Source organism: Pinus tabuliformis, chromosome X, assembly GCF_031772625.1.
Source record: "Pinus tabuliformis cultivar Carrire ecotype Pingquan chromosome X, CPIR1, whole genome shotgun sequence".
In the NCBI taxonomy this organism is placed as follows: domain Eukaryota; kingdom Viridiplantae; phylum Streptophyta; class Pinopsida; order Pinales; family Pinaceae; genus Pinus; species Pinus tabuliformis.
In genome coordinates, this window is record NC_142308.1 from 539,889,232 (window position 1) to 539,914,208 (window position 24,977).

At 39.3% G+C, this 24,977-nt stretch overlaps 1 protein-coding gene across 1 annotated transcript in view; it reads left to right on the forward strand.

The window, feature by feature from the left end:
* Positions 1–14,891, forward strand: part of LOC149141118 (DNAse I-like superfamily protein) — a 30,003-nt gene extending 15,112 nt beyond the window's left edge. Inside the window, exons 3-7 of the mRNA XM_089449895.1 lie at positions 1,521–1,603; positions 1,797–1,898; positions 2,038–2,252; positions 14,177–14,271; positions 14,376–14,891. Coding sequence (XP_089306021.1) covers positions 1,521–1,603; positions 1,797–1,898; positions 2,038–2,252; positions 14,177–14,271; positions 14,376–14,617 — 737 coding nt within the window. The 3' untranslated portion in view covers positions 14,618–14,891. The remainder of the gene's footprint in view (positions 1–1,520; positions 1,604–1,796; positions 1,899–2,037; positions 2,253–14,176; positions 14,272–14,375) is intronic.
* Positions 14,892–24,977: the final 10,086 nt, after the last annotated feature.

A 24,977-nucleotide genomic window follows, 5' to 3' on the forward strand; every position in this document is an offset into this window, starting at 1 on the left:
GGACATTACATCCTGATATGGAGTCCATGCAAGTGTTGGAGGAGTGAAGTAAGAGGCTGTTTTTCATTTTGATTTTGAGTTGGCGAAACTCAGGGCTCAAACATAACTTCCCACTTTTTAGGTGCGCTGTGCTCAGTTGTTTTGTGGCTTGGGAGGTTTGCACCAACCGTATATAGCAAGGACATGGTCCTCATGTCCAAGGCCACGCACCAAATAATTTTTCCTTGCAAGATGATGAATAGAAGAAGCTCATTGGCTCATCGCTGTGCCTTGAGGACAGAGGGGGCCCTACCTGTTTAGGTGTTGGTTGATTGGCTGAAGCCATCAATTAACCCGGAAACTTTGCAGATGCCCAGAATTTCAAGGGCTCTTGAATCTGGATGAAACTGAGATTTAGCGAGAACAAATATTGTACTACAACAAGAAGCCTGTAAAGAAAATTAACTGAAATTATTCTACTGGTTGTCATGTTGACAGCAACTGTCTTTGGTTTTGACTGCAATGATTTATGTGCTGCAATTTGCATAGTTCATGAACTCAGAAAAGGAAAGGAAAGTTCAAAGCTGTATGGGTAAGGATGTCTTTTGTGCTTGGATGGTGGATTTCTGAAATTTTAGGAAAATAAATAATAGTTAAAAAGATGAGATGAATGAATTTCAAAAAGGAGAAAAAAATGCAGTACTACCACATGAAAGAAGACCAAGCCTGAGTTGGAGCGAGGGTATAAATCTGCAATTTGCATTGCAAAATTACAAAAGGGACGAGATTACTAATATTCTTACTTTAAAACTCTCAAAGTTGACTATGATAAAAAAGTATGTAATACTTTAACTCTGTGTTTTGAGGAAAACAAATCTATATTTAGCAAGAGTCTAGCCCTAGTCTATCTTACATTTGTGCATGATTTTTGTTCATCTGTTTAAACCAACCAATGGGACAAGTGGTGGACTTATTGTCTGATAGAAACTTTGCATATAATAGTGCATAGCTGTAGGAAGGAGGGGAAAAAACTCTCAAGGTTAGCTAAGCCAACCAACCAAAATGAACTAAACCATTCAAAAATGGATTATTTTACCTCACCATGCATTTTGTAACAAATTATTTAAAAACTGTTTTCATTATCGATTAAACGACTCCTATTGCAATGGAGCTTTGAACTTGCCTTGATGCAATTGAACTAGAGATCATAAAAAGATGAACTTGCTGTGAAAGACGAATAAGAAACAACTTGTCCATATTATGATTTATATTATTTTTTCTTTGGGAAGTCTTTCTGGGATCGAGAGTTGCAGTATTGCATATGTTAATATACAGGTTGGTTCATTGTTGAAATATCCAACTTTTGTGCCAGGTGTATTGAATGTCAAAATGAGTTAGCATGATAGACTGATTACGCATGTATTTTTCCCTCGTGGCAACTCTTATTTATTTCTTTCTTTGCAACCATACCTTTTGGAGTGCTTGGGCTTACTTTTTTTATGTTTATTAAAGAGTGCTAATTGGGGCTGTTTTTTTCTAAGGTTATGAACAATTTGGAATCTCGAGGAAAGGGTCCCAGGATACTACAGATGAGCACTGCACGATTTTTTATGATAAAGAGAAGGTATGATAGTATGTCATGCCTCTTTTAATAACACTATTAAAAAAGTACATTACTATCGAAAAATTCTGGCACTTGATATTTTGCGTATGCAAAGTCTGTAGATATGCAAGGGCCGGAGGTTACTGAAGTTTCTTCAATTTTGAGTACTATATCAATATCATTAATCATACTAACTCTTGACATGGGTTTGCAGGTTGAACGTATGGAGGGTGGGACCTTTTGGTTATCAGAGTCTCCATCTGTTCCTGGAAGCACTTCATGGGGTGCAACAGTACCCAGTATTGCAACATGGGTGATATCCTTTTATGGTTTTGTAAACAAAAATTCTATGGCTATTACTGAAGTGGATTCAGTCACGGTATTTTTGTAATTAGGGCTCTGTTTTAGCTGATTCTCCTTCAAAATTTTGTTGTTTACATTGACATAATTTCCACACATTTCAACTCAAGAGAGTTGAGCCACCTGGTTTTTCTTTTCAAGTTGTGAACACAAACATGGATGAAGTCAGTGCTCGTGCTCGAAGACGAGGTGCATTGCTGACATGGCAGCATATAGCATCTTTACCTCCCAGTTTACCTGTTGTTTATTGTGGGGGATTTAACACTCAAAAAGAATCAACTGCAGGGCGTTTCCTCCTAGGAAGATCAAGGTAGTAGTAATCTCATCCCGGTGTGCTTAATAACATGCATTTAATGGTTTGTTATGTGATTATATAATTTCTGTTTTTGGATAAAACTATATGGTTCATTTTCATCATTTTTTCATTTGTTTCTAGTGGCTGATGTAATTATCTTTCTGTATTTATAAAAGGTGTCTTTTAGACATTTTTTGTTTACACATCTAGATGACCAAATGGGCGATTATTTGACTTTTCCATCTACATATGCTCATGTTAACACCTACAATAGAATCCTAAGATTCTGACTTTTCTAGTATTTGAAATTCTGTAAGATGGATTCTGCATCAAAATCTGTGGGGCACTCAGTTCATTTATTTTACTTTAATGGTTCTGTCTACTTCATGTATGATGTGCGTTTACAAACAATAACAGCAACGCGAAATGCTCATATACACGACAGAAAAACCAAAGAACAAGTATCCAAGCATAAGAGGGGATTGCTGAACTGTATACATTCTGTTGTTGTGTTAGATTATATAGGAGTAAAAGACTGGAGAGTGTGGTCATCTTTGACCAAGTCTCTGAAATGTACAAATAATAAATATAAAATACAAGTGAGGTGAGTCATCATTTGAGACCAGTCACTTATAAAAAAACAAAAAGTTAAATGAAATACGTACAAGAGGGACATCATAAATATGATAAATGTCTGAACACATCCACTAGACTACATCTCATCACAGTCCAAACCAATCATAGCTATGTTTTATACCTTTCGATACACTTTTATTTAAATCCGATTGAATCGTCTTTCCTTATTTAATCAAGAACAGTAGATTATAGAAATGAAAAGCAAACAACTTCCATCATGAAAACCATACCTTGAGGAGTTCTATATGAAAACTTATGATGGAATTGTGATTATATTTGCTTAAGATTTTTAACTGGTTCCTCACTGGACCATGGGCAGATGAATTTTACAAACTATGATACATACTGTTGTTGAAACCAAATGAATCAGTATCCCCTGTTAGAAACGTCTGGGAAATAAAAACAAACACTATATAGCCTTCATTGGTATCCTTTGAAAACAAATTTCACCTGCTTTAGAAGTCAAGGGCAGAAAATTCCTTTCCTTATCTTCCGGTTTTTATTCATCAAGTTTACAAACAGTTACACCTGCAACTGAAGGAGCTACTTATTCTTGCACCTGGTCTCTGTAACAAGTCAAAGGAATAGAAGGTCAAGAAGCAAGATTACGTGAAGGCCACTGACAATCTATCTCTGCATATTAAAGATTGGATTTTTTTCTTCGCGCATATGATATGAAGTAGTTGATAACCATTTTACAGAGGAAATGGTGGTCCATGAGAGAGCTATGCTTCGATGTCTGATTAGGAAAAGGGTTCGATGTGAGCTTTGTTGCCACAAAATCTAGCAGGCCTTGGAAAGGGAAACCCCACAAGGCATAAACTAGACCAAGAGACTGTTGATTTTTTTGTGTAGCATAGGGAGGTATTTCCGCATGCCTAAGTCAGCCTAGAAGAATTATGAAGAATTAAAATAAAAAATTATTTTTTGTTGTCTCCAAGTCGGCCCAGCCAAATGAAAGGGTGTGTCCCTTGGGTAATTTTACCCCCATTCAACAAGTATAAATAGATGATATGACATCTCATTTTCTCCACCAAGCAAGAGCAATTCATCTTCTCTCTTTCATCATCTTATCTCTCTTGGACAACCGCATGTGTGGGAAGCAAGAAGTCTGCATGGGAAGTGAGAAGTCCACATGGGAAGCAGGAAGTCCACAGCAGAGGCAGGAAGACCGCAAGAGCGGCATGAAAACTGCAGGGGCTGCAAGAAGGCTACAGGAAGACAGCAAAGGCCACAGAAAGGCTGCAGGAGCAGCAAGAAGACCGCAGGGGCCAAAGAACAGCAGAAAGGCTGCAAGGGCCACAGGAAGGCTGCAGGAGTTTGCTAGCTGTAGGTGAAACATGGTTTAGGAAGGGCTAAAGGGGCTGACTTCAAACGACAGCAGGTTGGCTAGGTTTGACTGGTATTTTGACTTGGATATTGGCACAGATTTCTAGAGAAATATATGATTTGTAAGCCTTGCTGATGAATAATTCCTCCTAAAAAGATTGTTGGTTTTTTCGCCCAAGATTGGGTTTCCCAAGGTAAAATTTATTGTCTCTATTGTGCATGACTATCTTTCCATGATCTTTACCGCTGCATTTACTATTGAGAATTTATGAAGTGCAATTACTCAATGATAACAGTGGCATAGAAATACTGTTGGAAATCATTAGGAAGTAATTATCTGGTAGAAATTGTTTTTGAATGTACATCTTGTAGAGAATTCAGCATGGTATCAGAGCTTTGTTGAAAGAGCAGCCATTGAAGTCAGCCTAAGAGACAAGTGCTCAACAACTTGATTGGTTTTTGGATCTTTTATCAAAATGGCACCAAGTCTCAGAGTTGAAGACTGGTTAGATGGTGCCATCAATTTCAGATCTTGGAAGACCAGGATACTCCTTATCTTGGAAGAGAATGAGCTTCAAGATCATGTGGAGAAAGCTATTCCAGAGTCAAATGGAGCTGAGGAGAAAGTCCTTGTTTCTGTGCTTTCAAATAGTGATATTTGGTTGGTGGACAGATGTGCTTCTAGACACATGACAAGTTTTCAAGATTCTTTCACCTATTTGACCGAGAGGGATTCAACATGGGAAATGAAACTTGGAGACAATGCCAAGTATGTTGTGAAAGGAGTTGGGACAACCTCAGTTCAGCTGGAGTCCAGAGATTTTATACATGAGTGATGTATTGTTTGTACCAGGTTGAAAAATAACCTACTGTCTATTTTAGAGTTGGAGAATAAAGGTTATAGAGTTTCATTTGTAGATAGTCAAGTTCTTGTATGTCCCAACGGCTCTAGCATAGACTCAGTAGGAGTGATTGGTATTCAAGAGGGAGGACTGTATAAATTATTAGGACAACCAACCCAAGCATTGGCGCCCAAAGAAAAGTAGAAGGATATGTCAAAGGTCAAGTGCTTCATTTGTCATGATTTTGGACACTATGCCTCCAAGTGTCTTGAGAAGAACAGGAAGAGAAAGCAACGTGCATTAGTAGTCAATGTTGATGATAATGAGCATCCACCTCAGAGGAAGTCACAAATTTATCAAAGAGGGAGTTGACAATCCTCAACAGTTTCTTCCTTAATCAAGAGATAAGTACTTCTAATCATGTTTTTCTCCCTTGATTATTATTATTACTTTAATTTTTTTGGCTAGCCTCTTGTCCTTGTATTTTGTGCTTAGTTATAAGTTTTCTTCCATGGCCTCCTAAATGGAGTTTACAGAAAGGAAAAATAGATCCATTGTGGAGACTGCAAAAAGCGATGATTCATGCAGTAGATGGTGTTGAGAAATCCTTAGGGCAGCATTAGGTCATTTGCTAACTTGATTTCTCTTTATATGACAATTATTTGTGACTATGTATTTGCTTCTTTATTAATGTTTATGTACTCATCATCAAACTGTTGCCATAAACTATGAAGATCACAAAGGAAAGAACACAAGATGTAGGCACTCGGCTAGGGCAAAACCCCTCTAAGGGGAAAACCCAACCAAAATTCTCTTCTTCTTCAAGAACCAATTCAAAATGAGACGACCAAGACTTCTAGAACAACACCAAACCTTCCTCCATCCACCAAGTCAGCCTTCTAGTCAAGTCCTTCAATCATCAACACAAGTCAATCTGTCCAAAACAAATCAACAAGGGACTCAGCCCTTTCTGCAACTTCTGAAATTCAGCCTGCAATAGTTCAGACTTGTAGTAACCCTAGCTACTCGCACATGTGACAAAAATAGAGAAATTTCAACCTTTTATTGCTTGACAGGGGTTCCTTCTTTCTTCGCTATAGTTCTTCTTCCCTTTCAATGATATAAACCTCATTTACTAGGCTCCTCACACTTCTTTCTTTTCAAATCGATTGATGCTTGATTGATCCCACAATAGGTCGAAGTTACTGCTCATATATAGTCTCCTTGTGTGGTCAAATCACCTTCATGAGGCTGACTTGATGGGAGAGGAGGCCAACTTGATGGAGGAGTGACAAATGACAATTTTTACATAATTTTTTTTTTCTTCTTTGACACAGAAAACCCAAGAAGGGTCTTTTACATGATGACAAGGATTATGACTTATGACACAAACCCTAGAAGCACACAATGGGTGCTTTGACCTAGAAATATAATAAATTGAGCATGAAAGTCATGCTTATAAAATAATAATTTTCGTTTCTTTTACAATATTTTTTTATTTTTCTTTCTTTTTACAAATACATAATAATTACATCATGTCATGAGCTAGACAATAATCATGAAGACTGATACTAGTTACATTTTCAACAAATGGAAACATTAAAAAGTACTAAGCGAGGCTTGTGACAAAGAGGGTTCTCCTAGAAAGAGGAAGTGGACTATGAGAAGATTTTTGCTCTAGTCGTCAGATGGTTAGTATTCAAAGAAGGAAATTGTATAGATTGTTATGACGTCCAGAACCTTGCTAGATGATCGGAAGAGCTTCTAGTTCTGAGGTAACAGAAATTTAGGTAGAATGGGAGCAGCAACCTTCCAAGAGGATTTCATGAGTTGAGATTGTTAGATGCTAAGAGACGAGAGGTCTCTAGGAGTAGTATGCATTCTATGAGGGGACCATGATACACTTCACTGATAGAGGGAGTAGTAGTGGCAGAGGGGATAGATAGGATTTCCATAGGAGGATCTTCTTCAGTGTCAGAGGGAGCACCTAGTTAGGGTGACCAAAAAACAGCTATGGTGATGGATCTAGTGAAGGAAGCTAGCTAGTTTATGGTTGAGCCAAGGCATGCAACGGGGCATGTGTTGAGGTACTTGCATGGTACAGTTGGATATGGTTTGAGATATGTCCCAAATGTTGAAGTGAGGTGCAGGGATATACTGATTCAGGTTGGGCCAATAGTGTAGAGGACATAAAGAGTACCTCAGGGTGCTGCTTTAGCTTGGGATTAGCTATGATATCTTGGTTTAGCAAGAAGCAAACTTCTGTCGCACTTAGTACAATAGAGGCACAATATATTGCAGTGGGTGTTGCAATTCGTGAAGCAGTGTGGCTTCCAGAGCTTCTTGCAGGACTATTTGATTAGGTCACTTCATCTGAGACATGGTGCAGAAGGGAGTAGTGAAGCTCTAGTACATATCCACAAATGAGTAGATTGTAGACATTCTCACCAAGCCTTTGTCTAAAGCGAAGTTTGTATACCTTAGAGACAAGCTTGGAGTGATGCAGAATGTCTCCTTCGTTGAGATGAAGTGTTGATGTCTTTGCATGATTGGGAAAACCATTTCCTAAGAAGCCATGCTGATATGGTTGGGTCTTGCTGATTTGACAAGAGGAGATGGGATTTCTCAAGAAGGATGATATGGATGGGTTCAAGAAATTTCTCAAGAAGGATGATTCCTTCCTTGATTGTGGTCCATTTTTGTTGAAGGCTTGATGAAAGGCATCCCAATCAATGATACTGCCTTGGGATAAACTAAGATACCAATCCCTAGCACTTCCTTCTAAAGTCAAGGCAAAGAGCATCATTACTACATCCTCATCCATGATCAATTTAGCACTCACTGCCCAATAAAACTCATTCATATGTTTTTTTGCAGTGATAGCATTAGCACCATTGAATTTAGGAAACCATTCAAAATACTTCTTAGGTAACGGATGTAGAGCATCAGTGAATTTGCTAACATCTAATGGCCTAAATGTAGCAATGAGCCATGGCTTGTCCACGGTGGGAGGGTTGGTGTTGTTTACAAATAGACTTCTAACCATGGGAGTCTTGGGATCACAAGTAATATAGCTGCTTCAACAATCTTTTGGTAGTCTTTGTAACACACCCTCTCCTAAATCCCACCAATTCACAGGTTAGAAGGAGGTGGTTACTATGCTGACCCAAATCCAAGGTACCATTATGGAAATGGGATCTAAAATTTTTGATCTTCTTAACTAGTTTAAAGCTTGAACAAATGTCACTGTTGCATCTGTCTTGTCAAGATGATTCCGACAATAAAATTTTACTTGAATTTGACCTTTCATTCAAGAGATACAATTAATTAAACTTTCGATGAATCAGAAGGTGCCATGACATCAACTTGGCCACGTGGCACTCATGTGGCTATCTTAGCCAACCTACCTGCCAGCGCCACCTAGCACTGGTATATCGGTCGCTGACCCGTTCATGGTTTTGGTTCCACTTCGGTCTACATTTATAGGTATATAGATTTGCGCATTGTGTGTGTGTGTGTGTATGTATAATTCCCTTAACCTTTTACGCTCGTCGCAACCACTAAAACACATATATATTTATAATCATGTGTCAAATAATGGGCCGCCCGCTGACGGAGACATTCCTGTTACCTGGGCCCATTACCCCGACCCTTCCTCACTTGTGCACTTTACATTTGCTCCAGGGTAGGCCTTTCAGAATAACGTGTATGGTGGGGTTGCACCACTCCAATGAACGGATAACCAGGATTATGCATACTCCATCGTGTCCTAATGTACGTCACCCCGCTCCATTCAATTTGTGCCTCACCTTTGAACTCCTAGGGACCAACCTCCTGGCTCACGTGGCTTGGTGGGTCCAGTCCTCTACACTGCAAGTAACCCCACTTGGTCCATGACTTCCACTTCTCACGCCACGTTGTCTTGGTGTTGAGTCATTTCGGTCATTCCTTAAAAGTGGTGCGAGGCTACTTCCCAGGAGATAGACACTGGGACGTGCAAGTTTCCATAGGTTGCTGCTCGAATTCCCGTCTATGCAGAATCCTCTTGCCACTACCTGGGGCACGACTAACCCTCTTGCATGGGAGTTAGTTCTCCCACCGACCAATGCATGGTCACCAATAAGACTAAGAGGCTAAGGTATGAGATAAGGCTTGCTACTTGGTTTGCATTAAGAGCCCTCTACGTCAAGTTTCGACTGTGGCTTGGCCTCAGTGGTTCTGCAAACATCTAGACTTGCACCAGAGTTTGACTATAACCATTAAAGGCTTATGAAGCACACTCTGGTGCTATCCCTCTTGAGCTTTCCACAAGAATGCCATCTCAAAGTTCTTGATGACGGAAATACAGAATATGGTTTAGGGACTTGTCCATCAAGTCTCTCAAAGGTTTGTTGCCCCTTAAGTCCTCAATATCTTACAGGGAGTAGACAAACCTCGGCTTAGAGATCTACAAGTCTCTTTCAAGAAGTAAAAAAGCATAACAAGATCATAAAAACAACCAGAGAACCTAGGATGCTCAAAAGACCACAAGGAGACCATCATTCCACTAGCAAACAAGAATCTCCCCTTTATGGTTCAATTTCAGGCATTAGCCATAAATACAGGCTCATAAGCAACAATAACACAAGCCTACAAGTGTTTCATATTCATGGACAGAAATTCCAGGCATGAGCCTCACAACTAGTCATCAAATATTCATTGTTACAGGCTTGTAGCCACCTAGCGAGCATCCAATGCTCATACCACACACAACAATGTTACCTAGTGCATACTACACCTACATAGGTGGTTATATATATATATATATATATATATATATATATATAGATAAGTGTTCCCTGCACACAAAATAATGATACAACATCATAGCAACAATGCACGCATGCATTAGAGTTTCACCATTCCATTCTTAGCGAAACATGAGCCATTTAAACAGTAAATACAACAAGGATTTATAGCTCAACATGAGCTAAATAACAAGGAGATGCTGTCACAAACACTTATTTGGAATTAATACTAGAGTTGGCAATTGAGATCAGGACTACGACTTTCCACCCAATCATAGACAGCTGTAGCCAAGTCTTACTTGCAACTGTCACCCTTGAGTCGGATTCCAAAGCTTGAGGTGGGGTGCTTTTGGCCAACCATCATAGTTGATACAAGATGTCACAAGGCCATTACTACCTTCATCCACTAGCTAAGCTCATCATAACTCACATAGTTCAGGCATATAGAGTCATGCCAACATTTCACAATACGGAGAACTCCAACTCACTTTTAGGAGAAGAGAGTCCAGTACGAGGAAGGCTTGTCAATGGTAAGCTATTAATGGGTAAAGAAATCTCTTTCTCAGGTTGTGCCTTAATGAGTAAAGCACCAAAGCTTCAACCCCAAGGCAACTCTTGGTGATTCTTTAGCCTTCACAAACACTTGAGTGATTCTTCCTAGATCTAATAGGTTCATCAATCCACAAGCTCCTAGTGGGTTCTTCAACCTTACAAGCAAGCCACACTCTCTTAAACAATTCGCACAATAAGCTTCACTCTGAAGGTTCCTCAGGTGGTGCTCCTTTCCTGGAGTCGATTCAATGATAGAGACCACTTGATCTCTCTTTCAACTTTGTGTTCTCCCATGCATTGTAGTTATGAATATTATGTTTGCTGTCAATACTTCTTGGCTTGTGGGCGTGTGAGAGCAAAAAAGAGCCCGTATTCATGAGAATGAATGCATCCCCCGTCACCTAATGGATTAACTGCCTTCCTTCTTCCACAAGTTGCACAACAGTCATCCCTTGACAACACAACCATACTGCTCATAAATTTTGTCCTTTTCTTTTCTTGTAGTTTTGGCTGAAGGACACCTGGACCAATCCTTCCCTTTTTGGTTGAATTCAATGCATAGTCAAAACATTTAATTGTTTTCCACCAACCAAGATTGTTATTTATAGAACGACCATTTCTTCAAGCAACCCTCTTCCTCGAGCAATGGAATCTGTGTACCTTTATTACTCATTTAAAGTAATTACAAATATTTACAAAAGGGGAAAATGTTAACTAGGGGGTATCATAGTCTTCTTCTTTCTTGGAGCTATGGTATTGTCAGAAGAACTACCAGGGATCTTAATAGGATTACTATCAGGAGTCATTAGAAGAGAAGCTATTTTGTCATCTTAAATATTCTCTTCAAAGGAAGTGAAGCTTAATCTTCAAATAACGAGGAGTTTGGCTCAAATCCTCCCTGATAATGACTCTAGAAGATGTTGCCTCAAAATCTAGCAGGTCTTGTGAGGGTAGCTCACTAGACAAAAGCTAGACCAAGTGACAACACTATGAGGTGTGGCTTGATGTCACCACAACCACCACCTCCTATTTTTAGTGGATTCTCACAACAGACGCTTCCCTATGTAAGTCACCTAATGGAGGGTTGGAGGCGACAAGGATAGGCTTAGGATAGGTACTCATTTCAAGGAAAAGGCTCAAATTAGCTTAGATAAGGCAAAGCGTACCCTCCAAGAGGCCTATCTAAGGCACAAGTGACCTAGGGTTTGTGAATAAGCAAGGTTAATAGGCTTACCTAGGTACACAAGGCCAAGAAAAGGCTTGAATAGATGAATATGATCAATTTTAGGGACAACAAGCCTTCAACAAGCCCCAAGTTGAAGCCTAGGGCTAGATTAAGGTTTTCCTAGGGAAAAAATTGCCTAGGGCTTATGATGTCAACCCTAAAATGGAAGAATAAGCCACGAGAAAAGGATGATTTTGAGGTCCACTTGTAAAACCCTTCCACAAGCCAACACATGCACCCTAGTTGAATTTCGACCTTAACCCTAGCCTAGTCTAAGGATCCTCAAAACACAATTTTTTTTAAACAATAATTTATGAGTTGGGCAACCTAATATTCAACCCTAGGGCCTTGTTACCCATCAAAATGCATAACCCCATAAGAGAATTTTTTTTCTCGTACATTTGATAGCTAGCTAGTCAGCCAACGGCCCCTGCAAGCCACCTTTAGTTGATGATATGCCATGTGCCTTTGCCACTTGCATCAACTATGTGCTTCTCACACATTAGGCATTAGCACTTGGACAAAGGTGGGTTGCCATTCAACAGGTATGTTGATAATTTTGCAATAGGGTGCTTATACTTGTTTGTTTTTGGGCATTTAGTATGGATTGTGGGGTGATATGAAAGTTTGACAGACCTTGACCGTGTTCTTGTTCTCTCACCTTACCAAGGGGGTTAACCTTTAACCCTGGTCTAGTGGGTCCTTTGCAAAGGCCCTTTGGGTTATAGGAGGGGCACTACTTGGAAAGCCATGATAGAGATAGTGTGTTCTATCTTCCCTATGTCATACTTAACATCTTCCACCCTACATTACAAGACCACATTTCACCTCCATTCTTTGGGTACAACTTGTCATTGGTTCTTGGGGATTTGACATTCATATGTTCACATACCTTGAGTAGGGTCCGAAAACTTGCCTTGGGAGGTTGATGCAGCTAAAAGGAAGAGAGAGCATATCACATGCAGAACAAAATAAGAGAAAGAAAAATGAAAATGCAAAAGATGGTTGGGAAAATAAGAATTAGCACGTGGGCAAAAGCCTAGCATGAGCTCTACCTACCTCATAAGACCATCACCCTAAAAAAGCCCTACTTTGCCCTAGGCTTCAACTTGGGGCTTGTTGAAGGCTTCTTGTTCCATTGGTTGCTAGTATTCATTGTTTGGAAGCCTTTTCTTGGCCTTGTGATTCTAGGTTGATCCATTAGGCTTGCTATTCATCAAACCTTAGATCATTTGTGCCCTAAATAGGCTACATTGGAGGATGCAAATTGCCATATCTTGCTTGTTGAGCCTTGTCCTTAAGAAGAGTTGTACTCTATGAGCCTATCTTTGTCACCTTATTCCTTGGACATAGCATATCTCTCATAGGTGACCAACTATAGGGAAGCCTTTCTAGTGGTGAAAATCCACAAAAGAGCAGGGGGTAGTGGCTGTGGTGACAGTGGCCATGCCTCATTATTGTCCCTTAGTCTAGTTTTTGTCTTCTGAGCTCCCCTCACAAGACCTGCTAGATTTTGAGGCAGTAGGCCCTACTAATGCTATATTGTAATGGGTTTCAGAATTTTAGGATTTACGTTTCCATTGGATTCCATCATGTATGGGGGTATGGTCCTAGTATTTAATCAAGAGCACCAAGTCCTCTATATACCTCGATGTTGGTGACATTGTTTGTTGAACTCCATTGTCATGACACTAGTAAAAATGTACCCATCACTCAAACAAAATCTCAATTTGATGTGTTAAGCTTTTTCTGTCTTATTTTTATTGATTACATAGTGATCTTGATGATGAGGATCCCAATAAAGGCAGTGATTTTGATGATATGTAGGTATTTGTTGTAGGATGACTTTTTTTTTTGACTTTAGAGGCCATCTATAGCCTCTTTGTTGATGTATTTTTGGTTCAAAGATGTATTACACTTACTGCTATTTTGATTATATACACCCTTCCTTGCTATATATGTGTGAAACTTTGCATATTTGTGTATAATGTTTTGGATTCGTATGGATGCACCTGGATATCTATGTTTTTTTAAAACTAAAATTTGAATATTTATTTATTTTTTGTTTGGATGGTTTTTTGGTTCGGTTTTTTTTTTCAGTTCCTGGTTTTGGGTTTGACTAGTTCTATGACGGGTCCAGTTCTGATAACATCGATTTTTAACATATATGTTCTGGCTTGTTAATATTTATATAAAATATGCTAGTTATGGTGAAATAACATGTTCTTGAAGCTGCTCTTTTTCCTGGAATGCCCCTTGTCCATCACAATTGGAATTTTACTTTGTTGACCTTTTGGAAGTCCTATTGCTTCCAAATATGACCAGGAAATGTTTAAATCTGTAAGAGAAGTCCAAATGTCCAAGCTTTTACATTTATTTGTCTCCTTTAAGTCTCACTTTGTTGATTTTGTGGAAGTCCTTTTATTGCTTCCAAATATCATCAGAAAGTGATACTTCTGAAAGAGTTCAATTTTCCTAACTTGTAGTGTTGGATGTTCTCTTTTGATCAAACATCTTTAATTTCGTTGTCTGTCCCATTTCATCTAGTCCTTTTCTTTTCTTTTCCAGAGAGCATGGTGTTGTTGGTGACATGAGGGATGCTTGGGCAAATGCGCGGATGAGGAAAAATGTCTCCCTCATACATACATACCATGGGTTTAAAGGTATGGTCTTTGGCCAAGTCTAAGCGTTCTTTCATTTGAGTCCTGCCCTATTTGTTTAGGGCAATGCATTTGAATTTTTATTTATCCTTCTGGTTTAACTGCAGGAGATAAGCAAGGAACTCTGGAATTTTTAAAGCTAATTTTGAGAGCTCTTTGCCTATGTTGGGATCGCCAAAATCAGGACTTGCACCTTGATTGGGTTCTATTTAGGGGGCGCTCCTTGGCTCCAATTTCCTGTGAAGTTGTAAATGATAATATAGATGGTTTTTATCCATCAGATCACTACCCGTTATATGTAGAGTTCATGCTTCCTCGAAATTTGAGGCCACTAGAGGAGACTGTCTAGCATTTCCATGTCTTGTGATTTTTCTCAGATGTTTTATTGTTCACCTCTCATATTTGCCATATAGGGAGAAGTAATATCTTTCTTGGTAGCAATAAGAAATCTTTTGTTGGGGTCACTCCCATATTTCTCATGTAAAATAGTGGAGAAACTTGTCCTTAGATTTCAGCGCATTGTTAAAAATGCTGGAGATTCAGTTGACAATCTGAATTTTTTACCAGAACACTGTAAAGCATGAATGACAATTAAGCTGGCTATCATTGCTATTGGAGAACTATCTGGACAGATTATACTTATGGCCTATGACACTGGTAAAGCTTTGTTGGTAAATGCATAATATAGGTGAAAATGAGTTTTAGTTGGGGTACAGGTAGGTCAGAGGCAGGGCCCATGAAAAATTTCGATTATCAATCATTGGAATGTTTTACTTCTATTCTTTCACAATATGCTATCCTTGTTCTTTTCCTCTAACAAAGGTTGTATAATAACTTCTTTGAAGAACAACATAATAAAAAAGTAAAACATTCCAATGATTAATAACAAAGTTTTTCATGGGCCTTGCCTCCAACCTACCTGTGCCCCAACTACAAAAACATATGCTAACCATCTTCCAGTAGCTGTGGTGTATGTTCAGTGTCTTTTGGAAAGCGGTGGCTTGTGATTATTGTTCACAACTTAAAACTTAACTCTGAATTTCTAGATCTTTATTTGAATAGGTAAATGCCTAGCAAAAGTCTGCAGTGAATTTTTGTTTGTTTCAACTCTTTTGGCTGCTTTGAAGCCATAAGTTAGGGTTTTGATCGGGTCTAGATAATCACTTATGCTTCAATTTGCATTCGCTGGACTGTAAATGGTAACTGTAATTTGTTAATATGTAAGAAATCCAGGGTCATACTCAGCAATAAACGATATGATTTCTACTATTTTTTGCCTCAATTATTAACATATGCAATGTGTACCCGAGGCCTGTGATTAATAAAAAAGGGGTTGAGTTAAAAGCCACTGTCAAAACCATAATTTGGAACTACTGTCTTTGCCTGAAGAATACAAAAATAATGTCGTATGTAAGCTCCCCTGGGATCTCCTATTACTGGTGCGTGTACTCACACGGTATAATTCATCTAAACATGTCCCAATCTGTCACCCCTTTTCCAACCAGATGACCCTGAAAATGTAGTCATTCAAAAAGTGAGACTATGTAAATCATAATGAAGAATGTAGCTTTGTTCAAAGTTGCCAACAAAATTTGGAGGACCTGAATGGATAAATGTACAAGCCTTAGTTACACTAGCAAAGTGCTCCAATCTAATTCACAGTTGGTTTGATATCAGCTTCATTTTCCGTCAAAGAAAGAGATAATTGTAACAGCCAAACATGAAAGTATCAATCTTAAAACAAATTGCATTAAGAAAATACAGATCCATAGTTCCATAGAAAAATACAAAGGCTAGAACCTTTGTTTTCCAGAAATGCAGCCTACTCCAAAAGTAGAGGAACAAAGATATCAATTAAATAAAAAAAATTGTCATAGGTGCTATACCATTTGCTATTTCCTGTGTCTACAGTGGACCTCCTACCCATATTGGGTTAGATAGAAACTCTTGGCATGCCTCAAACCACTGCATCACAGATTATAAACCTGTACTGCATCACAGATTATAAACTGTGCTGAGCTTCACAAAATTAGGTACATTTTGGAACTATAAAATATTTTTGCAGTAGGATAGAGCTGAAGAACTTTATGAGGAAAGTGTGTTTATCGGAGAGTCTTTAAATATCTTGTGCTGTAGTTGTATTGGAGTATGAAAATCCAGTCCCAACCGGAGAATCAAGAAATATACTGTTGGACAACACGTGCAAACAAACTATTCAAAGTTATTTTGTTACATTAGAAGTCTCTTTGTTGCAGAACATTCAAAGGCATCTAAACTCAAGACCAAGTTGTGCAACAGTTCAGCAATCATAAACTCCAGCAATTGACATAATCGACACAACTGGAAATTAATATCAGATGTGCTATATCGAAGATATGATCAATAGGCCTTATGATAATCTGGTGTGCCCACCTGACCTAAGTGAATGATGAAAGAGGTGAAAATGTGTGTCCCGACAGAAAACATTTCATTAAAAGGGTACTTGCAGAGCTAGGAGCTTTGAACTTGGACCCTAGTCCAAAATTGCAGATTGGGGATGAGCTAAGTCAAATTCACACAATACTTTATCGACATCAAAACTAATTGGACCTGCGGGAAGAGACAATTCCATCTAACAAACATTAAAAGATAGTTATTCTTTGACAATTTTTCTAAACAGTAATTTTATGTATTTTTCCTTTTAAAAGAGTGCATGCTAAACTATGACTACACGAAAATAGCGTCTCCTTGCGTGCCCTTGCAAGTAGGGAAGGTGCATGAGATTGAGCTCTTGCATCTAGCTTTTCACAATTTTTTTACAAGGCAATTAAATAAACTGAACATCGAATAGCTATACACTGTAGAATCTAGAATTCAAATTTCATCACTCCGCACAATTATATATTCTATCAAACATGAACCTTATTATTACAACTTGCAAGTCCAAACAGGGTGAGCAGGGGGTTGAACGCAGGAGGGCGAGTAGGCGCAGGAGCGGCGAACACAGGAGTGGGGGTTGAGCGCAGGAGCAGGAGCAGGAGCAGGAGCATCAAGCTGCGCACTCCTCTTTTTGTTTTCTAAAGGAGCAAGAGTGGCGAACGCATGGGCAGGGGCGGCGAACGTAGGAGTGGCGAGCAGGGGGCTGAGCGCAGGAGCAGGAGCGGCGAATGACCCTTGTCAACGGGCTTTGTTTTGGTGCGAGCAGGAGCAGGAGCAGGGGGTTGAGCGCAGGAGCGGCGAGCGAGCAGGAGCAGGAGCGGCAAGCGGGCCCTTGAAAATAGGCTTTCCTTGGAGCGAGCAGGAGCAGGAGCAGCGAGCGCAGGAGCGACGAGCGGTGAGGAATGCCTTAGTCCAGGGGCGAGCGGTTCAACGAGAAAGTCGATTGGCTGCTCCATTCCAGACAGGGGGCAACAGTCAGCATAGCGTTCAGAGGCAGCGACAGTGGATAGCAGCGAGGGTTCTTCCTTGGCTCAGTTTTTTCCTTGGCAGGCACAATGTATTTCTTCTCCTGAGGTGTTCGAGGGCTTCTCCTCAGGCGGCGAGGGGTTCATAAAAGCTGGGTTTCTCCAGAGTTGAGCAACAAGCGGTGTGAGGCGTCACCAGAGGCGAGCGAGGGCTTCACTTAGGCAGGAGAGGGCTTCTCCTCAGGCAGCGAGGGCATCACCAGAGGCGAGCGGGAACTGCGTGGGTTTCACCGGCGACTCCGCGGGGCTTCTCCTAAGTCGAGCGGCAAGAGGCAAGCAGAGATGGTTTCGCCCTGCAGGCTCGTTACATCTTCTGGTCTTTTAGTTTTCTCTAAGCGGGGGCGAGGTGGCTACCCTTGCCGCCTTTGCCCCCGATGTCGCCTCTGCGCCGGTGGGTTTTCTCCTTCTCGGTGGCAGATAGGTTTGTTCTGGCCACGGCATATCCTTTGGAGCGTTGAGGGAACAATGGTGCTCTGCGCTATTTCGTGCCGTTTCTATGGATGATTCCGATGGTCTTTTCTGCAGGTAGATGCAGATGATTGAGGCAGTGTTTTTCCTCTGTTTCTTGTCTGATTCGGATGAAGATTTTGAAGGGGCGGGGAAGGAGTGGCTTCTTTTGCTGCTCTCTTCCTCATTTCGTGCCTCTCCTTTCGTATTGGGCGGTCAAATCTTACGCTGGTTGTTCTTTCTTCAGATGCTTGTCTGCTTGATGTTTTGGTGCCACTTCTGCACCTTATAGTTGGGTTGTCTTGCTGGGGGGCAATATTGGCCTTTCGGGGCTTTATTTGGGATCTGTTTAAGCAGATTTGCATGTGGCTCGGTCTACGTTTTTGCATATGCTTCTTGCATTTGCATTATGTAATCTTCTTTTATGAATATATTATGCTTTTTCTTCCTGGAAAAAAATATATTCTATCAAACTGCTTCTAATGGCAATTGACTTGGTTTTGGTTGCCAACTCCTTACAGCGAGGCACACAAACAAAACTTAAGACTTGTAGTTGGCCATTTCAACAAGCCATTCACATGCCCATATCCGAGGTTACTTAATTTCAAAACAAAAACATAAACAAGATCATTATTTGAATAAGTGGCAATGTTGGAGCATTGACAGAGAAAGCGAGGGTGAGTAAATGTTCCACAAAACTCATCAATGCCATAGGCAAATCCTTCAAAATCGTGGCACCCAGAACCTCCTGTAAGCCAAAGAAGAAGTGGGTTTTTCGCTGGGTTTCTTTCTGACTTAACAAAATAGTTTAGTGCTATGTTCCATTAGACTCATTGGCTATTCCACACTTGAATGGATATGAAAGCACACAATTTTGTTAAGCAGTTAATTGGTCATCCAATAAAATGAGAACCATCATATATAACATCTTAAAACAATCGATGTAAAATTTTTCACTCCCTTTTATTTTTTACTCATTTTTTACAAGATGCTTTTAATCATTAGTGTGGCAAGTATGCTTTTCCCTATTATAGTGGTATTCCAATGGAATGATGTCAGTTGACAACACTCTAAAAAATTGTTGAAATTTGATGATTAAAAAAAGTTTCCAACAATCCCAACCCGGTTTTAATTTCACCTTATCACTCCCATTCAGTGAAATGCCCTTTTCCATAAACATGTATTCAACATATAGAATTCTGGAAATGAAATTTTCAAATTAAATCACATGAGACTGTCAACACATGATGAAAATAAATATGGACATAACCAGACCAACAACACACATAAAAGTACACAGATTTTTGGTCAACTTAGACTCCAGCAAAACCCCTTCAATCTTCTCCGGGGAAAACTTATTAGAGAGCTCTTCAAATTTATCTATCTTTCAAGTTCAAGAAAAACACATTTGCAGACAAAACAAAACAGCGAAATACAACTTATCTCTTCAATCCAAAACTCCTTGAAAACCATGCCCACTTTGCCTCTATTTTTGTGTCCACTTGAAGCTGAAAATATGTATTGTACAGATATTACTGTATGGGTTGTTCCGTATGCACTATATGGATTTTTTTTTTTCAAAAACTTCTTTTGAACGACATGCAGCTCACATCATTCAATGTTGTTTGTATTGTACCTTCTGTTGTTTTCTAAACCTTGATTTCTATCCACAGATTTGCTCAGAAATCACTCCTTCAGCTTGTTGCAACAAATTTCTTTAGCTCTCAGCTTCCTTTCTCCAATATGCTCATGAAGAATGAATGCAGTTTCTCTTTTCTTTTCCCCCGTTTGTTTTCCTAAATGATTTTTGGGCAACCTTTAGATCCAATGACTCAGTTTCATTTAGATCAAGGGATGAGAATAAATGTGCATTTAATTCTCACTTTCTATTTTTTAACTCATCCATTAAATAAAATACTCACATTGTACTTTATGTCTAAAGTCACTTTTCACTTTATAATTTAACATTGCTTTTACCACTTATAAAGTCACTTTCACTTTATAAAGTCACACTTGGGAAAAAAATTATTTTGGACACTTTTCCCTAGGTAGAGACTAACCCATGGGAAATCACTTGTCCAATGTACATTACAAAACAACAAAAATCTTTTCAGTTGAGATGCCAGAGGCATATTTTCCATCAAAGTTGCCCAGGGCTTGCACTTGGTCTCTATTACCCAAAAAATGGGTAACCACATAGGAGGGAATTTTTCTCCTACATTTGACAACTAGTTGGTCATGCATGTTGATTTTTTTTCAAGATGCATAATATAATACTATTTTCTGTTAGATAATTACTTTTTAATGATTTTCACACATTATTCTTATGCCGTTAATATCATTGAACAATTACATTTAAGAAAATATCAACAATAAATATAGTGGAAACAATAAAATCATAAAAAAATAGCCATGTACAATAGAGAATATTTTTAGCTTGGAAACCCAACCTTGGGAGAAAATAAAACTTTTCTTTAGGAGAAATTATTCTTCAACAAGGTTTACAAATCAACATTTTGTTTAGAAATCTGTGCCAATAATCCAAGTCAAATACTAGTAAAACTTGTCAAAACCCCAACAAGTCAACATTGGTCAAACCAACCAAAAGTCAAATTTGCAAACAAACTTCAACTTGGGTAAACTTAGCCCCATGGTCAATGACCTGTAGTCAACACCTACATTGAACTATGCCTTGGTTTGTGGTCAAACTCAGCTTGTTATGTGGTCAACGCCCAATCAAATCACTCGGTCAGATAGTTGATAAAATCAGTGTTCTTTTTCCACACGCGCTACCAAGAGAGAGATAAGTATAAAACATAACCTTCGAAAACAGATCTCATACTTGCTTTTCGTTGATGAGAGAATGCGACATGACATCATATATTTATACTTGTCAAATGGAGGTGAACTAACCCAAGGGATACATTTCTTCATGAGCTGGGTCGACTTTTCTTCTTGGGAAGATTTGATGTTCCAAAATTCAAATTTTATTTTAATTTTTTGTAATTTTCTAGGCTAACTTGGGCATGCGGGAATACCCCCTGATGCTACAAAAAAAAATCAACAAGCCAAACAACTAGTCATCCCCTTCTAACCACTATTAGATGATGATATGTCATGTGCCTCCGCAACTTGCAACAACCATGTGCTTTTCACCCATCCAACATTAGCACTTGGATGAAGGTGGGCTGCCATTCAAAAGTTACTTCGATCATTTTGCAATTGGGTACTTATACTTGTTTGTTTTTGGGCATTTAATATGGATAATGGCATGATGTGGAAGATTGATAGGCTTTGACCGTATTCTTGTTCTTTCACCTTCCCAAGGGGGTTAATCTTTGACTCTACTCTAGTGGGACCTCCCATAATGACCTTTGGGTTATAGAAGGGGCAATACTTGTAAATCCATGATTGAGATAATGTGTTCCATTGTAATGTCCCTTCTTAAATTATTTTGGAACATGATTTATTTCTACATTTTGGAGGCCAATTTTGGTGAAAATGGGGCCCATTTGATTTTTGATAGACTTAGGAGTTAGAGACAAGTTAATTGTATATTATTTTGTTTTGTCAATGATATGTGGGGACCACCCACATAATAAATACACACTCCCTAAGCCAATGATTCGAAATGCATGAGAGGGAAGAAAATGCGAGAAAAAAAGGTGGGAAGAAAGGCTCCACGAAAGTTATAAAAGGAAGACAACACACTTCATTTGACATTCTTGGCTTATCGAATTTGATTTTGCTGCTCGAGATGTTTAGCTGGGTCACTTGTTGTTTAGCAAGAGTTTTCCAAGTGGAGAACTCACCCTTTCTTCGGGGAACTTTGAGTGCCACCCTAGAGAGGTTCATCTATTATCATTCGGAGAAGATTTGTAGAGAGATTTCCAATGTTTATATTCAGTTTGCCCCAACAATGCGTATTTCTGGAGGACGCAGTGGTGGATCTAGTGTGGCCATTGCAACATTCTTCTGGATTGCTATTGTCGAGAGAAATTAGGAGAAGAAGGCTCAATAGATTTGTTGGCTATTGGGTGAGTTTGTGGGTTGGAAGTGGCAATAATATTAAGGAATGATTTTGCAGACTCTGTGGCTAGAGCAGAAGAGAGACACTGAGCATACGTGGGAGATAGAGTTTCAACCATTGGGGCTATTGCTTGTCGGGAGAAATAAGGGAAGTTTTGGTGGAGTTGAGTGTTACATTTCAAGAGTGTCTGGGGAGGATTTTTCTTGTGTATTGGTAGGTAGTGTGCTTCTGCAGATTTGGAGGGCGTAGGGTCTTTTGGGGGTCGATTTTGGAAGGTCAAAACCATGCCAACCCATTTTTGGGGTTTTTTGGGTTTTTGACAAGGACCCTAGATATAAATTAGCAGAATTTTCTGAGCATCGGAGCTGGGGTTTTTAGTTGTATCTTTGCAGCAGACAATGCATATTTGTTGGGGCAGTGTAGAGAAACAATTGGACAATTTTTTGGTTATCATTGCTTCACTTGGGCATTGCTCCGCTTACCAAAAAAGGCAAGCTCAGGTGTATTCTTTCCATATATTTGTACTCTTGCACCAGTTATAATAAAATGTCTCAGTGGCTTCCATAATTCTAATTGTTCTAGGAGTTTATTAAATTGTTTTAAATTTTTCTATGGTGTAAATTTGCTATTTGCTTGCATATCATTGTTTTTCCTATTTTGGAACATTACATGCATCTTCCCTATATCATACTTAACACTTTCCATCCCACATTACAAGCCCTAATTCTCACCTCCATTATTTGGGTACATCTTGTTATTGGTTCTTAGGGATTTGGCACTCACATGTTCACATACCTTTAGTAGGGCCCAAAAAAATTACCTTGGGAGGTTGATATAGCTAAAAAAGAAGAAAAGCATATCATGGTCAAAATAAAACAGAAGGAAGAAAAATCAAAAGGCAAAAGATGGTCGAGTCATAAATATTAGCATGTGGGAAAAAGCTTAGCATGATTTCTACCTACCTCATATGGCCATCCCCTGGTCCCTGAGCACATGATGCTCCATTACATCAAAGAAGGGACCCTTGCATGTCCCTACCCCGATGAACAATAAATTCACTCATCTTAAAGGGGTAATAACACTGCAACATCATACAAAACAAGCTTTGACCTTTGAGTTATAAGTGATAATACAAGAATAATCAAGAAGAAGTAAGAGGCACACAAGACGGGTGGAAAACCCAAGGCCAAGCTGATAACTCATGCATCCATAAATGCTCCCTCCTCACATCTATACACTCAGTATGTGGACACCCCAATCAACTGGTCCCTTTGACCATGGCACTTGGCCATGAAGCATTCTCTTCTCCATTACCACGTGATTATTTGCTAACACCTATCAACTGGAGGGTGGACCAGGGAACTGTTACTTCCCCTTAAGGGATGGAAGCACCTAATAGGGTTGACCTTTAGCCACCCCTACCTAAGGAGAAAACACCTTTGCGAGATCTTGGTCCTAATTTTGGAAAGGGATCCTTGTTTTATATATTAGATTTCCCTTAACATTCAAGTTTGGTTCACCTAGATGCAATATTGATCTTAGTCCTTAATCACTGGTTACTTTCACTAGAATCCATGTTGTTCTTGTCAAGTGGCTCAACAACCCAGGCTTTGGCATCCACTCCACAGGTAGCCAAGCCCTTCAGAGAAGTACATTGGCCAAAAGAAGGTGCAATGTTGAGGGTCTGGAGCCTCCGAGCAACTCTAATAGATGACACATGTCCCATAATACCTCTAGTGCTTGGGATGTTGATCAACTTTGACCCAGATTTGAGGATTCTTCAAGATGACACCATTGGACGTAGTATGCCCCTAGGTTGGCCTTTGACCAAAATTTAATGGGCTGGAATTGATTCAGAGCCTACATGAGGATGGTCTGACACTGACATACTACAAAGGGTTTTTTGCACTAGAGGAAACCCTAACGTTGAAGATAAGGGGGGCTCGTTTGTTAGTTTTTGTAGCTCATATAGGTGTTCTAGTCTCAAGAGGTGTCATTGAGGCTAGAGACATGAGGGAGTTAATTATTTCCAAGCCCATGTAATTTTTCGTAAGTTTCATCTAGGAAAAACATTTTAATTAAGTCAAATAGTGTTTTTTTAATGATTTCCTAAGTCTAACTTAGGAAAAGTGAATAATCAATTGATATTAATTGGGATAAGGTCAATTTTCCTTAAGAAGCTTATAGAAAGTGTCTAAGACAATCTTAGCCATCGATTAGATCAAGTGAACTTCTAATCATGGTCATTCATTCGTGAATGAGAGATTATAAAGGAGATTGATGGGAAACTTTGGAGATCATATAGATATTCGAGTAGGTGATTTTTAGAAGACACCAGAGGGTTTCAGTAGTAGTAATCGAGGAAATATTTTCTAGAGATTCTTGCTGTCAATATTTTCTGCCAGAGGGTGAGTTTTTCCAGTGACGCTGTGAGATTCACGAGGAGGGTGAACTGCTCAGTGTATTCATAGGAGCAGACCAAGATTGCTCGTTGGAAGGTAGTGCGAGTCTTCCAGAGGTCAGATCGAGTTTTCCAGTGCCATTGCAAGTTCAGTTGAAACCAATGCGAATTCATTGGAGGTCATTCGAGTCTTCCAAAAGGCAGATTGAGTTTGTTAGAAGCTAATGCGAATTTTCAGAGGCCAGTACGTGTTGCTGGAGGCAGTGCGAGCTGTAGAAAAGGGAAGCCGTGGGGTTTTCCAGATTAGCAAAAGTAAAGAAATATTTTGTCGGAGCTTTTCTAGTGGGAGGCAAACAATTGTGTTTCTCAATAACAATTTATTTGTTGC